Here is a 14,503-nt window from a genome sequence, read left to right on the forward strand (position 1 = left end):
AGCAAACGCCTTCCCCACTGGCTCTACCAGGTGCCACCATTTATCTCATGGTCCCTGGGGGTGGGTATACGCAGTCAAAAGCAGCAGGTAGCAAAAGGGCAGCTGGGCACCCACTTTGTTCCTATGACACTGCCAGATGTTCCTTCACCTCTTTGTCGTCCTGCAGCTCTGGAGCTGCTCTGCCTCACTGCACTGCCCAGACCCAAACCTGTATTTTCCTCTGCCTTCCAGCTTAGCTGCCTAGTTAATGAGCAGCTTGGAAAAAACAATCAACTGATGGACTCACTTCATCCACTTTAGACTTCAAACAAGCTTTTTTGAGCAGCAAACAGAACTTCTGCGGCACAGACGGGTTCCAGAGCACAGGAGCTTTTCCCAGGATGAGGGAGCCAAGGAGACTGCTCAGGGACAGGAAGGCATCTGCCAATGGGGAGGAGAGAGGCCTGTGTCCCTCTGCTGTGACAGTAGCAGGTGGTCAGTGACCAAGTAAAAGTAATTAATTTGCAAATGGTGGTTGGAGACACCAGCTTTCCAACTGGCCAACAAAGGACCAGAATTGTCAACAGCCTCCATGGGAAGAGAGCTTGTCGAGAGAGGGAATCTTCTCTGGAGGCTAGACACCAAAAGGATCCTTCTTGCTTGTGAGTGGCTTCAGACTAGAGCAGTGAAAGAGGCTGCCTGTCCTGCCAAGGGGACACAGAGCCAGGCTGCTGGGAGTGCAGCACATGGGACGAAGTCCTCACTGTGAGCATCACAAAGAGAATTGAAAATGAGGATGGGGAAATGGGATTTTCTGTGTGCACATAGTTGGGAATGTCTGTGTAGGCAAGTGGGCTGTTGGGAGTGGGAAGCAGACAGGTGAAATGATTTGACTGTTCCCAGAGGAGGAGTGGGAATGAGAGGGCCATGTGGTGCTCCGTTCACTGTGGGCCGCTGCTGTCTGAGTGCCTTTTTGTTCCAAGCCCTCTTCCCAAATGCTGCTCCTCTATCACCTGGTCCTGTTCAAACCACCATCCTGTTGGCCATGATCCCAAAAGATGCTGAGTGTTTGCAGCTCCAGATGAAATTATGGGGGTTCAGGTGACTGGCAGCCCCAGAATCAAGCCCCCATGTTTTGCTTGTTCTCCTCGCTGTGTTTTGCAGGGTGGCTTGCTCCTTTGCAGTCTCTCCACTAATACCATCTGCCCCTCTTGCGGTCGGAGCTCCTCCCATCTTCCTGTTGCCAGAGAAACAGCCACCTTGGCAACCTGCTGTCATCCTTGAAACACACATGGAAAAGTCCTCCTGATTGTTATGTTTGATCCTTCAGGCAGATATGGAACATCACTCAAATTGACACGCATCTCTTGTGACACGATTACCTGGGGGACCAACGGGTGCATACACACATGTAGGGCATGTATTTCTCTATGTAACTGTGTGGGACCACAGACATGTTTGAGGGCCTGGGAGTGTATTGATTTTTTTTTATTATTTTTTGCTCACTCTAAGAAGAAAGGAGAGTTCTGGCTTGGAAAAAATCCCAGAAAATAAATAGAAATCATGCCTAATGTAGGGTTTACCATTTTCAACAGTCCCTGTGCTTCAGGACCTCAGCCTCAACTCTTTTCTCACCCTTGTGTGCCCAGAATAACCATGAGCAAGAGCTTGTGGGTGTCAGGCATCTAAACAGTCTTGGGCAATGCAGAGCACTGCTGGTTACCTGCACCCATGGTGCACAATATCCTTTCATGTGGCAGAGAGGTCTTTATGCTGGGACAATCTGGAGCAGAGGGGGGCAGGGGCATTGGCATTGTTTTCCACTGCCTTACACAGGGTAGGTAACATCAAAGCCCATCTCTGTGAGCCTGAAAAAGGAAGATGATGCAGCTGCACTGTAAAGATTTCAAGAGGAAAGGATTTTCTTTTTGCCTGTCCTGGTTTCAGCCAGGGTAGAGTTAATTTTCTTCATAGAAGCTAGCGTGAGGCTATGTTTTGGATTTGGGATGAAAAAATGTTGATAAGGTGCTGATGTTTTGAGTTGTTGCTAAGTAGTCAAGGACAGTCCAGCTTCTCATGCTGGCCTGCAGCAAGCAGGCTGGGGGGGCACGGGAAGCTGGGAGGGGATACAGCTGGGACAGCTGACCCAGGCTGGCCAAAGAGATATTCCCTACCATATAACGTCATGCTCAGTATATAAAGCTGGGACGAAGAAGAAGGAAGGGGTGGAGGGACATTCGGAGTTATGGCACCTGTCTTACCAGGACACCATTACGCGTGACAGAGCCCTGCTTCCCTAGAGATGGCTGAACACCTGCCTGCCCATGGGGAGTGGTGAACAAATTCCTTGTTTTGCTTTGCTTGCGTGCGCGGCTTTTGCTTTACTTATTAAACTGTCTTTGTCTCAAACCATGAGTTTCCTCACTTTTACTCTTCTGATTGTCTCCCCCGTCCCACTGTGGATTCTCTCCCCCGTCCCACCGTGGGGGAGTGAGCGAGCGGCTGCGTGGTGCTTGGTTGCTGGCTGGGGCTAAACCACGACATTGCCCAAGTTCAGGTCAGGAACATCAAAATTTTGGAAATGGCAGGAGTTCCTAAAAGATGTCAGGCATGAGTTGGGGAACAACCCAGTGGGAAATTAGTTGTCTTAAACCTAAGTAATTTGTTTAACCCCTGCTCTCATCTCTCTTCCCTGTGCAGTGCTTGGATTTGCAGCAAGTTGATGTCTATTCTATCCTCGAGAACAACACAAACAACCCGTCACCCAGAAAGAGTCCTCCAGGGAAGGTAAGGGCTGGGGCCCTGTTCTTGGAGAGTTCCCTTATGCACTGAGCACATGGGGGAAGAAAACCCACAGAGTCACCATGGCCCTAGCAGGCAGTAAGTGTCTCCACTCTTCTTCTCCTTCTCCAAGGGGAAAACGGGACGTGGCATCCACTCACCAGCTGGGCTGCACATGTATCCTATCTTCCCTCTTCCGGCAGAAGCCTTGATCCTGCAACTCTGCCAGTTCTGGCAGTCCTGGTTTCATGCAGATGCTTTGCTGTATGACGTACGCTGAAAGGCATTGAGGGGTTTGGCTTTGTTGCTCCCTCTGAACAGGACAGACATTCATGGAGAGTTGGCCAGATGCTGGTCCCCACTATTGCCCTTTCCAGATTATTTAGGCAGCTGAGAAGTCCTCTGGGGTACAGGAATCTGTGCAATGGGGGCAGACCCTGGCCGGCATTAAGCACCTGAGAGCCATTTCATGGTAGCAGAAGCTAAGATGGTCTGAACAGAGGCTGCGCTGATACAGTCTCTGGCAGCTCTAGGGCTCAGGAAAAGGCAGTGTGGGTACGTTTTCAGGTCAGATCTTCTTGCTGGGTTGGGAGTTACGAGTTAGAGGCAAGGAACTAAATTCACTCATAGTGAAAGTAGCTGCAACTCCAAATGTGCAAGTGCAGATCAATTGTGGGGACCACATGAAGGAGACCAGAGGCCCACACAGGCCTCGACCCTCCCTTTGGCAGGCATCAGCTGTTTCATGGGGACAAAACTTGCATCACCAGGCACCCCAGGAAACATTTCCCTCCTGTCCTCAGAACGTCATTGTTCTTTTCCCCTCCAGACCTCTTACCTTCTTAAAAAATAGATTCACTCTTACTAACGTTGGAAAATGTTCCTGAAAAATGTCTCCTGCTTCCTCCCACTGACGTTCTGTTGGGGAGAGTTCCCCAGGTTGCCTGTGCAGTGTGGAGCATGGCACCAGCTTCCATTGGCACCATCCCTCTGTTTCATGAAGGACTGTATTTTGCAGTATCTGAAGCATTTTCACAACTACCACCTTTTACGAAAAGGTGGTCTAAAATCAAGTGGCCTTCTCTGTGTCAGAGCTACTTGCCATGTGGTCTGGTCCCAAGGCCACTGGCCTCCTGCAGTTATTGCTGTGGCACCACAGTGGTTGGTGGTAGCAAAGGCAGTGGCAGGTATCTGATCATTGAGGGGAAGGATGGGTGGTTTTATATAGGCTGTCTTATACCCCAGTCCATCATATGTACTGGAAAAAGACAGCATCCCCGGTTTTGTGTTCTTGTTGCATTTTGAATTAGTTGGAGAGGGAGCACAGTATGTCCTAATCCCTCTTTCCTGTCCTATTTATTCTTCTGTATACCTTTATCAGTTGCCCCCTTTGAAATGTTTCAGTCTGGATGATGAGATGCAGTATGTGTGGGGTTTTTTCCTTACCATGGAGCTGTCTGGGCTGCACTGAATTTCTTGTGTGTGGCCCACACCACTCAGCCGCTGCTTTGGGGGGCACTGAGTCTGTAAAATAGAGCTGGAGCAAAGCAACAAAGCAAGAGCAAAGGAGCATCAGTGCATGAGTGGATCTGGCACTGGGAGTCTCAGCCAAGGCTGGGTAAATGTCAAAGCAGAGATGGGAGAAACAAAGGAGAAGAAAGCAAAGAAAGGGGATGGGATGAGCTCTTACACCAAGAACAGACACCACCAAGTGTCCTCAGTTCTTGTGCTGGTCAGAAGGAAGGGAAGTGCGAGTGGCAGGGCCCCGTGATCTCTGCGCAGGAGAATTTGACTGCACTTTCCACTACTGTTGCAAGCACCTTGAGCAGCTTCCTTCTCAGTCATCCTGGGCTGTGACTGCCTGGGACACTTGTTCTCCAGCGGGCTGTGCCAGAATATAACAGGATGTTTTCCCTGAGAGTGAGACTTGTGGGACAGTGAGTTTGGCCTGCGAGTGGGAGCTGGGATTGCTGAATGGTGGCTAAGACTCCACTGCGGAGTGTCCAGGACAGCCGTTGCGGGATGCTGTGCATAGAGGGGGAGCTGTAAAGGGAAGCAGGGCAGAGTCCCTGAAACAACAGCATTTGCATGCTGTCGTGCTGGACTGTTAGACAGCTTGGGTAGCAAGAGGTTAAAGCCGCATGCTTTGGAGGTGCCCGCACTCAGCACTTTTGTAAAATGTTTCTCTACAGTGGTGGCAACAGAGAAAATGCTAGTGTAGGTAGGGCTTCATTCACCCGGTGGCATTTCAGCTACTTGCTGTGTAACCTTGCTTACAGCAGGCCTGTGCCACACAGTGCTTAAAATATCAGTCTGTCAGCGCCTTGTCTACACAAGGAATGGTTGTGAGGAATAGACTCAACTGTTGAAGAAACAGGATTGAGGAGGTCAGGGAATTCCTCCTTCACAGAATCCAAAGTGATTCATTTTTTTACCAAGTCCAATTTTCCCTCCCCTCCCTGTCTGACAGCTTTTTGGGGGAAGAGTGACAAGTGAAGGAGGCATCTTTATCCCTGGGGCTGGATTAGTCACGTTCATCTCTGGCAGAGCAACATTTCTCACTGTAGCGACTTCCGTTTCAGCGGATCGCTTATAGCCATTTCTAACAGAACAAACGTCATTGTCTGCTTATTAAGAATTAATTCATCGTCTTTTGAATAATTTTCCTCCATTTCTTTTTCCTCCTTTTCATCATTCTGCAGACACCTAAGAAGCAAGCAACTCTAGAAGAATCCTCTGATACATTGTATGAGAATATCTAACAGAGAAAATCTGACCCTATGTGGACCAGACATCCTTCTGCACAGCAGAACTACTCTCTTACATCCCCAGTTCTCTGCAGAGATCCACAGCGACTTCAGGGCACAACCAGGAGGGACTTGTGAACCCCTGGCTCCTTCTAAACTGCCCTTCATTAACAACAGAATGCATCTGTTCAAATCCCACTGGGGCTCAGTCTGTATTGATGCAGCAAAGCTATTTTGCAACAAAGCCATTTGATGCAAAAGAAAAGCTGCTTTTGTCAAGCACTGCCTCATATCCTAGAATTGGTGCAGATGGGATCTGTGCAGGTTTCTCTCATCTGGTCTGGCTGAAATAAATAGTTAAATCTTGATCCTCTGTAAATGATAGGACAATCCAGAGACCTCCCTGCTTGCTGGCTTGATCTTCCAATCCTGACCTGCAGCAGCCCATCTGATCCTGTGCCTACAGCTCTCCTGACATGGCCATCAGGCCTTCATGCATAGTTTAACCAAGATCCAAGCATCCACCTGCCTATTTTTCCTTTCTCAGGAACCCCACAGTGAAACATGCTTTCTCATAATCTGCTAATCCCATCAAGTAGTCACAGATGCCTGCTGTGACCATACTCAGTCGACTCAAATCAGTGCCTCCAAGTAAATGATTTCCCTTCAGCAATATCAGCAGTATACGGTAAGGACTGGATGCACAGACAGAGATAAAGATGCAGAAAAGGAAAACAGAGAAAATATCCCTGCCTGGCAACATGTCTCGGTGGCAGTGCCCTTTCCAGAACAAGGAAGAGGAACAAGGAGGTGGGAACCCGAGGAAACTCCCTTGCTGGGGCTGCATAAACCAAGCGGGTCTGGGGACAGGTTCCAGCCCAGAGAAGTCTGAGCTGAGCTCCCCAATTTCCTGTTCTTCTTGGCAATGGGCATTGTTATTGCTTGAGATTTTGAGCCTCTGTGCAAGCAGGCGTGGTACCTCTGCCCCACAAAAATCAATAGGTTTGCCTTTGTTTCAGCTGGCCAGTGTTTCCCAACAAGGGTGTAAGGCTCCTTTATCCCTGCCCTCATACATTATTTGGCCGGGTAGACCAGTTCTGAAACTTAGAACTGGTCTAAGTTGGAGGGAGGCCCTAGAGGTGAATTTTCTACGCAAGCTCTTCTCTCTCCTGTCAGCTGGAACTTGCCTACCATTTGTGCTGATGCATATTCTAGTTCTGATATGGAATAGGTTACATTAAATATCCATATAACGCAATCAAACCAGTGGATCAAAAAGCTGAAGCTGTTTTATCTTGGATTAAAAACCAACAACAAAATAACAACCAAACAAAACCAACCCAAAATAAGAATATGCCGCATAATTTGAGAGGAATCATAGAAACCTCTTTAAAGAAGAAGATCAAATTAAAATTGAGCTCCAGGGTCATAGGACCCTCTCTAGTTGAAGATAATGTTGCTATGCATCAGAGATAGAGGCTATGGAAAATGTCTCCGGGGCCTCCAGCCTTCCTATACTATGTTTAAAGAGATAATCCGCTTATTGCTTTGCTCTTTTTATTAGAAGAGATTTCAAACATGCAATTTGGACTTTCTTTAACCACAGGAAAATGATTTTTCTCTTCCCAGTGTTGAGGAATTCATTTCAGAAAGAGCAATGAATAGACAGCGTGGCTTATTAGACCCATTTGCCATTTGTTAAGTGACTGTGACAATTATAAATAAATATTTTTGAAGTCAACAATTTTAGCATTTACTAATATGACCAGAAAACATTTGTGTTCACAGAAGAATTTACAGAGGATTGCACAGGTATAACAATTCCTCTCCTTAAAAAATTTGAAGAAATGATGAGATGAATTATAAATATGTTGCAGAATGGCAATAAAATATTCAGCAGAAGTTGGTGTATTAGATGAAAAGTGAAAACTTTCAAAATAATGCTGCTTAGTTTTTGTGTTTTGCTTTTTAAATTTTTTAATGCTAAAAATACTGAGTGCTACTGGAAATTTCCTGGCAAGGATCTCATGTTGCAGTGAATTGATTTGTCTTCTCTTTCTGTTACCTTTTAAAATAGTGTGTTTCTTACATTTATGCCTGAACAATTCTATATATTAAGTAGCTGAAGCTGTATAAAATGAAACATGAGAGCAAGAATGGTATTTGGAATAGAAAAGGCTATTCTAGAACAGTCAGTGCTAAAGCAGTGGAAGAATCACACCAGGTTCTGATCAATTAAGTGAAAAAGTAAAAATTTCCAAGCAGCACTGCCAAGTCTGGGGATTTGGGCTGTGCACCAAAGCTTGCCAAAGTCGGGGGGAGTCGCTGTGTTGATTTCAATGGGCTTTGGATTGGCCCTGCAAGGGTAAAAGACTGCTGCATGAGAAAAAGGAAGTTTTGAAGCTATGTAGCCACAAGCTAATATCTCTTCTTTAGCATCGTGTGCCATGGGCAGCCACAGTAGCATCAGGGTGTGTGACAGAGAAAGGTATAAAGCAGAAGACTGTGAGAACAGGGGTGTTTTTAAATGGTATGGAATTTTCCAAGGAGGTATGAGGAAATGCCTTCAGGCACAGGTAGGAGAGACTAGGAAATATAATTTATATAATATTGGTATAGCTACTCTGTGGCAGAGATTTGTTCACAAAAAAGGCAGTCATTTGATCTTTTTGTCCTACCTGGCTGTATGGCCTATGAGAATAGATGCAGAAAATTAGTATTACTAACAAGAGGAAAGGAGTTCATTTTTAATTGCTCTGTTGAGCAATTGGAAAAAAAAGGAAAATTAAGGATCAGCTTCCCCAGCTCCACAAAGTTGAGAGGTGATAACTGTTTTGTTGTGTTTACAAGTTTTGCTTTAAAATGAATGTTGAGAATGGATTCCTCTTTAAAACTGTGACCCTAAGGGCCACAGCTCCACTTGCTTCCCCCACCACAGCGCTCTTACCCACAGAGCATGCCCTCAGGTTACGGTGGCATAATCTTTGATTCCCAGGTGTTGAATTATCCCTTTGTATTGACTGGATTTCAAGGAAGTGGAGACCCATTGTCAAAGTAAGCAGTGGTATGAGGTGGAAATGCAGTGCCTGCCTTCTGAAGGAGGTGCCGTGTTAGCACTAGGATCCTTTGCCCTGTCCACCAGGCATGAGCCCTTGGTCCTGAGAGATGCAGTCTCTCACTGTGATCATCTCACTGTGTTGTCTTAGCTGGCATTGCTGCAAAGGGTGTTGGTGACACTGAGGCCATATAGTCCCTTTAAAACAACCCCTTCATAATGCTTTACAGCAAATCCTAGTTTGAGACAGCAAAAAACTGGATGCACTTGAGCAGTTCATTGTCTTGTTGGTTTCATCCTTTTCTGCAGAGAACCTCTTGCATGGGTACTGTTCTGTTGTATGAAACATGCCAACTATATTTTGCCTTTATCTGTAGACAAGAAAGACCCTGTTGTGATGGATAATGACAATGAAATGTATGTCCAAGGTGTAGTCCAAAGTGTCCTCCTTCATTGCTTCTGTCTTCTTTTCTTTTTCCTTCTCAGAAGTGCTGCTACTGTCCATCATCTGTAGGGCATAGTGTCTAAAGACCCAGCTAGGGCTGGTTCTTTATCAAGGGAGGTGCTTGACTGACCATCACCCAAATGAAATGGTTATTACTGTTCTGGTTTGTCCCACCCAGAGGTACCCTGAGGATGTGAGAGTCTGGACCAAGGGCAGGGGTCTCTTCTTCCTTCTGGGCTGTCCCTTGGAAAGACCTGGTGTTTCTTCAGCCCTTGGTCATGCAATGCTGTGACCCAGTGAGACAGGGATTTAGGGAAGGCAGTGCGTGAAGCCACCAGATGGTGCCCTAGGTCCTCTCTGCTCCCTTTCCTGTCCCCTGCCTGCCCACATCCCCCTGCCAGCTCCCCTAGTAGCCCCAGACCACAGACTCCCTGAGGTGGGCTCTTACAGCCATGCAGAACATCCCCAGCCATGACTGTCTTCTGCCCCCGAGGTTGTTGCCTCTGGCATCCCTCACAGCTCTGCGCCATAGCCCAGGTGCCACCAGCACCTGTGAAGAGATGGGGACAGGACAGGTTCCACTCCTTTGCATCCATGAAGTCTGGAGCAATCGCTTCCTCAGATACCAGCATCTTGGCACAGTGCTGCCCATGTGAGGGACAGGTGAGTGGCTGCTGATAGCCTGACATTGGGTCAGGCTGGCATCTGAAATGTAAAATTGTCCAGACGTTGGCGGCTGCTTGGAGCTGCCACCACTTTCATTCACCGTTTGGAAATGGCAACTTATCTTGAGTTTGGGAAAATTTACTGTGTATCAATGGTGAAAAAATCCTTTGCAGCATATGCTGCTCCTCTTCTTTGCTGTTCAGGAAGCTGATGAAGGCTCAGATATCGCTCTATCTGTGTTTTGGGATTCTGTGATGGTCAAGATTTGCTGTCCATAGTGAAGTATCATCAAGAATTTATAAATAAAAAAGGAGAAGGTCAGAGAGCACCAGTAACTACCTGATCTCCAAGGGAAGAGGAGAATGTGCACCTTCAATGTCTTCTTTTGCTTGATTCTAGAGCAAACCAGTCTGCACTTACTGTCTGGGATAAAATGTTGTTCTTAGTTATTGATAAAATAGAAATGCAAGTTACTATTAGTAACTAGTATGTTACTAGGTACTTCACTATTAATAACCAGGCCTTTAAGCTGCCAACCTGCTTTACAAGCTGTGGAGCTGCAAAGGTTCACAGCACCAGTGCTGCAAGGTCACAGCCGCCTGGGGACAAAGCATGATGGCGCTTTGACAGTACCAGGCAACTTCCTGTGAGAAGTGATGCAGGAGGCCAGGCTGTCAGCTCCTGAGGTGAGGGACGTTTAGGCAGGAGGGGAGGGCTGCCACAGCCCACACACTGGCACTGCCCCGTTCTGGGAGGGAGCCCTTCTCCTCACCAGCCGATGAACCTCTCCTGGAGCTCCTCTTTTCCTTCAGCTCCTTGAAATCTGTGGGTTGTGTTGCATTGCTCTGGGCCACATGAAGATTTAGATATACAGCTGGTAGGGCCAGGCAGGTCAGCCACCCTGCTTTAAGGAGTCAGAATGTAATTAACCAAATTGGAACAGGGTGAAGATGGAAAAGCTAACATACGGGCTTCTTCAAAATGTTACATCTTTTAATAACCAGTCAGGGCCTCTGGTTTCTATCCCATCTGAAAGATTGGTCTGCCTACAATTTTATGTAATGATATCTGAGCACTTCCAGGGGTAATAATTGTACCTGAAATACCTGTACCACAGTGAGCTTCCCTCCCTTCCCTTGTGAGGGAATTAGCCCCATAATGCTGCTAACGGTGCTTTTGGCACTAACACATGCCATTAAAATTAAATATTTCAAAAGTCTTTGCAAGACTCAGTATGATGTTTCATCTTCATACATGGAAAAATGGAGACTCGGGAGGTTAAATGACTTTTCCAAAACTGCAGATAGTCAGAGGTGAAGTTGGGAACAAAATTCAGGTTCCTAGGTTCTTATTTGTATCAGGTTGTCCAGGTAGGAGCCAGTAGCTGGGTAAACAGGAGCTGTTGAGCTTAGGAAAAAAAAGGAAGTTTCTTCCTGAGTCACCATCACCGGTTTCTGCAGCACTTTGCTTTTCATTTTTGATTTCTCATGCAGGTTTCGATCAAGCTCATGTCTGCCTGGCCAAGGTCTGTTTGCTGAGGTAGCAGAGCTGCAGGAGAAGTCACTGCTCTCTTTTATAGAGGTATCCACCATTTTGGCAGTAAGGAAAGCTCCTAAGAGCCAAATTACCATAGAAAGACCAATTATGTATGTTGTAATTCCCCAAATAAATGTTTATGGAGGGAATGTGATGAGTTGCTGCCCGTCCACTCCATAAAGTCTTCCTGACTGCTGAAGAAGTTCATGAGCTTGTCGAGAGGGTTTAGGCAAGGAAGAGCAAATGGCTGCAGCTGAGTCGCAAAGGCTGTCTCTGCTCGCGTGGGAGGCAGGGAAGTCCCCACCATCCCAACAGTTAGACGCTGGATAAGAAGGAGGTGTGAGGAGAGGTGATAATGCCGATAATTACGTGAATGGAAATGCTCGCCATTCTTTTTAATGTTTAAAGGAAACCACAGTTTTGAGGTGATGTAATTCCTGCTCGGTTGGGTTGTTTATTCAAGCAGGGCTGCACTGCGCTAGCACACGGGGAAGAGAAAGTAAAACTTCAGCTCAGCTTTTGCTCTCTCGGGATTTCTGTATGCTTTCGGACTCATTCAGGTTAAGGCAGGGTGTGAATCTGAAGTACAGCACCTCTTCTGGCATGGCCCTCTGTGCAGACCAGCCCTTTGCTAAGGAACATGCGAAACGCAGATGGGGGTTTTGAAGAAATCAGTTCAATAAAAGGAGCTGTAATGCTGCTTCTTCTCCTCCTCAAAATATTTAAAATAATCTTGCTGTCCATAAAAATCAGGTTAGCTATTTTGAGTTCTAGCAGAGATGAAATGAATGCATCATCTCTCAATTCCAGTCATGATAAGTCACTAGATATCAATTCTTAATTGCTTGATTAATCTTGAATTTTCAGAGCTGACAGTGCCTATCCTAGCACTTAGGCAAGAGGTATGTTTAAAAGACAGGAGAAAACACCTTTTTTCCCCCTTTAAACATAGCCTGCAAGGTAAGAGCATGAAATTGCAGAGAGGTTTGTAACATATGTTGTCCTGAGAAAGATGGGCCATTAGGCAGAGTGCAAGTGAAACAGTCAGAGGTTCATGATAAACTAGGGGTGTGTGGTGAATTAGTTTTAGCATATGCTTCAGCAGTTCACTACAAGACTATCACAAACCCAAATGTTAGTACACTTTTATTTGCTGTATGCTCGTGCACGTTAGGCTATGTTTTTCATTTAAATAAATAAGCAGAAAAGTTCCCTTCATGAAGGTCGTGACATTTCTATGTAGAGAAAGGCCATTTAACGTCAACAGTTATGGGGGACTATACCTTTGTGTGCTTTGTGTATGGCTGGACTGATAATTATTGCTGCACATGCCTTCCTAAGGGGTGTTGTTAAAAAAATAAAGACCAAATAAGAAAAGACATTCAACCCCCTTATAGAACATTTATAAAATTGTTTGGGATTTGTTTTTTTTTCTCTTCTCCCCACCCCCAGCAATGTATGTGTGGCACATCCAGGATGAGCAGCAACACAGTCTATCAGCTCTTGCTTGGGAGGAACATATTATACTGTCATGTCCCCTTTTCAGTCTGACAGGCAGGCCAGAATATATGATGGCACAGCGTGATGTAAAGGTGTTACAGGTACAAGTGCAAGTTGGCTTTCCTATGTGAGAAAAAGAACTTATCTTGATCTCGTCCCTCTAACTAAGGAATAATAAAGCCTCTGATTTTTTTCATTCCAATTAACTGCTGTATCTGGGTGCCACAGACTTCTTGGGAGAGGTAAGTGCTGTCCAGGACATAGACCCAAAGGTCTGTGTAATCTGAGGGAACGTTATGGTGACAGTATTAAAATACACATGTGCTATCACCACTGTCTTTACCAGATGATGAGCCAGTGACCTCTCAAGAAAATCACACTGTTAAAAGGGAAAAATTCTGATAATACACCCCCCCAAACACACCCCAACTCCCTCCATGGTTACCTGCTGGAACTAAGCATGGTTATTTTGGTCTACAAGTGTCTCCAGCAATGGTGCAGAAAGAGGAAAATTGCCACCATGTACTGGGCTAAGACCTATTGCTCTGTAGACGTCCCAGTTACTGGGCGGTTAAATGGTCCCAAAGTATATTGTCCACATCTAATCCCTTCCTGCAGTCAGGGTTTCTTAAGTGGTTTCTTGTGTGCTTTGCTCCATCCAGTCTTGTGTGAATCAGGTGATGGGAGCTCTTCTGGGATGCCGTCTTGCAGTCTTGTAGATTAATGTTTCCTTTGCATAATTTAATTTACTTTTATACCCTTTATATTCCCCCAGACAACCCTAGACAGTCTTTCTCGCTCCCTGGTGCTTCTGCACCCCTGAAGTTCTCATATGCAATTCCCATGATGCTCTTCACAGTTGTTATTTGGCCAACCTACACAGGCTGTAATCCCTTCCAGCTTTTTTATCATTTTATGTTCCTCTTTTTTTTTATTTTCCTCCAAGTTGTTGACATCTAGCTAGCACCGAGTTGTCCAGAACTAAACATGTCTTCAAACTGCGGTCTCACCACTATATTAAAAAATGTGACTATTGCCTATATCTCTGAGGTCTCTGCCTTTACAACCCCAAATTAAATTAACTGCATGATTTTTGCTGCCATATCACATTGCAAAAACATATTAAATCTGCTGTCTACTGTCTCTCTGAGGTCTTCTGATATTTCTGCTTTCTGTACTTGAGCACAGACGATTCTTCTCTTCACCTCAGATTCTATCTTTCAGTAGCTTGTATGTTGTACCTACTGCCTTTTTAGACACGTGGGATCGCTTAGGGTTCCTCTTTGAGGAACAGCAGTGTGATTCCTTACACATAAGTAAATCCTCTCTATTTTTTAGTGTGAAATAGTCTGTCTCCACCATTTCTCCTCCAAGCTGTCCTACGATAGTCTGCTTCAATGCAATTAAAAGGCATCTTACTCTTTTTGGTTTCCAGATTTTCCTATATATAACTGTGTAGAACGCTGGCCTGTATGTTAATCATCTCCAACAATCTGTTTGAACGTCACATACTGAGGATCACGGGTTGAAACTCTTTCTGGAGAAAGGGAAACTCTTTTCTTTCCTTAGGAAGTTTCTGTCCCAAATGTCAAGAATACAGATTAGCTTTTCTTTGCTGGGGGATGACATATTAAAATGTTGCTTTGTGCAGGAGACATCTTTCTACGGGTGGCTCAATGCTCTGAAATTAACTTCCCTGGGAAATAAGGTCTATCACAGAAATTGCCACCGTCCTCATTTTCTCTGGTATAAACGTAGAACAATGTGAATAGAGGAAATGAAAAAAAAAAACCC

At 45.6% G+C, this 14,503-nt stretch overlaps 1 protein-coding gene across 1 annotated transcript in view; it reads left to right on the forward strand.

The window, feature by feature from the left end:
* Positions 1 to 5,522, forward strand: part of NFAM1 (NFAT activating protein with ITAM motif 1) — a 14,460-nt gene extending 8,938 nt beyond the window's left edge. Inside the window, exons 5-6 of the mRNA XM_010281698.1 lie at positions 2,680 to 2,766; positions 5,463 to 5,522. Coding sequence (XP_010280000.1) covers positions 2,680 to 2,766; positions 5,463 to 5,522 — 147 coding nt within the window. The remainder of the gene's footprint in view (positions 1 to 2,679; positions 2,767 to 5,462) is intronic.
* The last annotated feature ends 8,981 nt before the right edge of the window (positions 5,523 to 14,503 follow it).

The sequence above is a fragment of the Phaethon lepturus genome, unplaced genomic scaffold, assembly GCF_000687285.1.
Source record: "Phaethon lepturus isolate BGI_N335 unplaced genomic scaffold, ASM68728v1 scaffold40172, whole genome shotgun sequence".
Classification (NCBI taxonomy): domain Eukaryota; kingdom Metazoa; phylum Chordata; class Aves; order Phaethontiformes; family Phaethontidae; genus Phaethon; species Phaethon lepturus.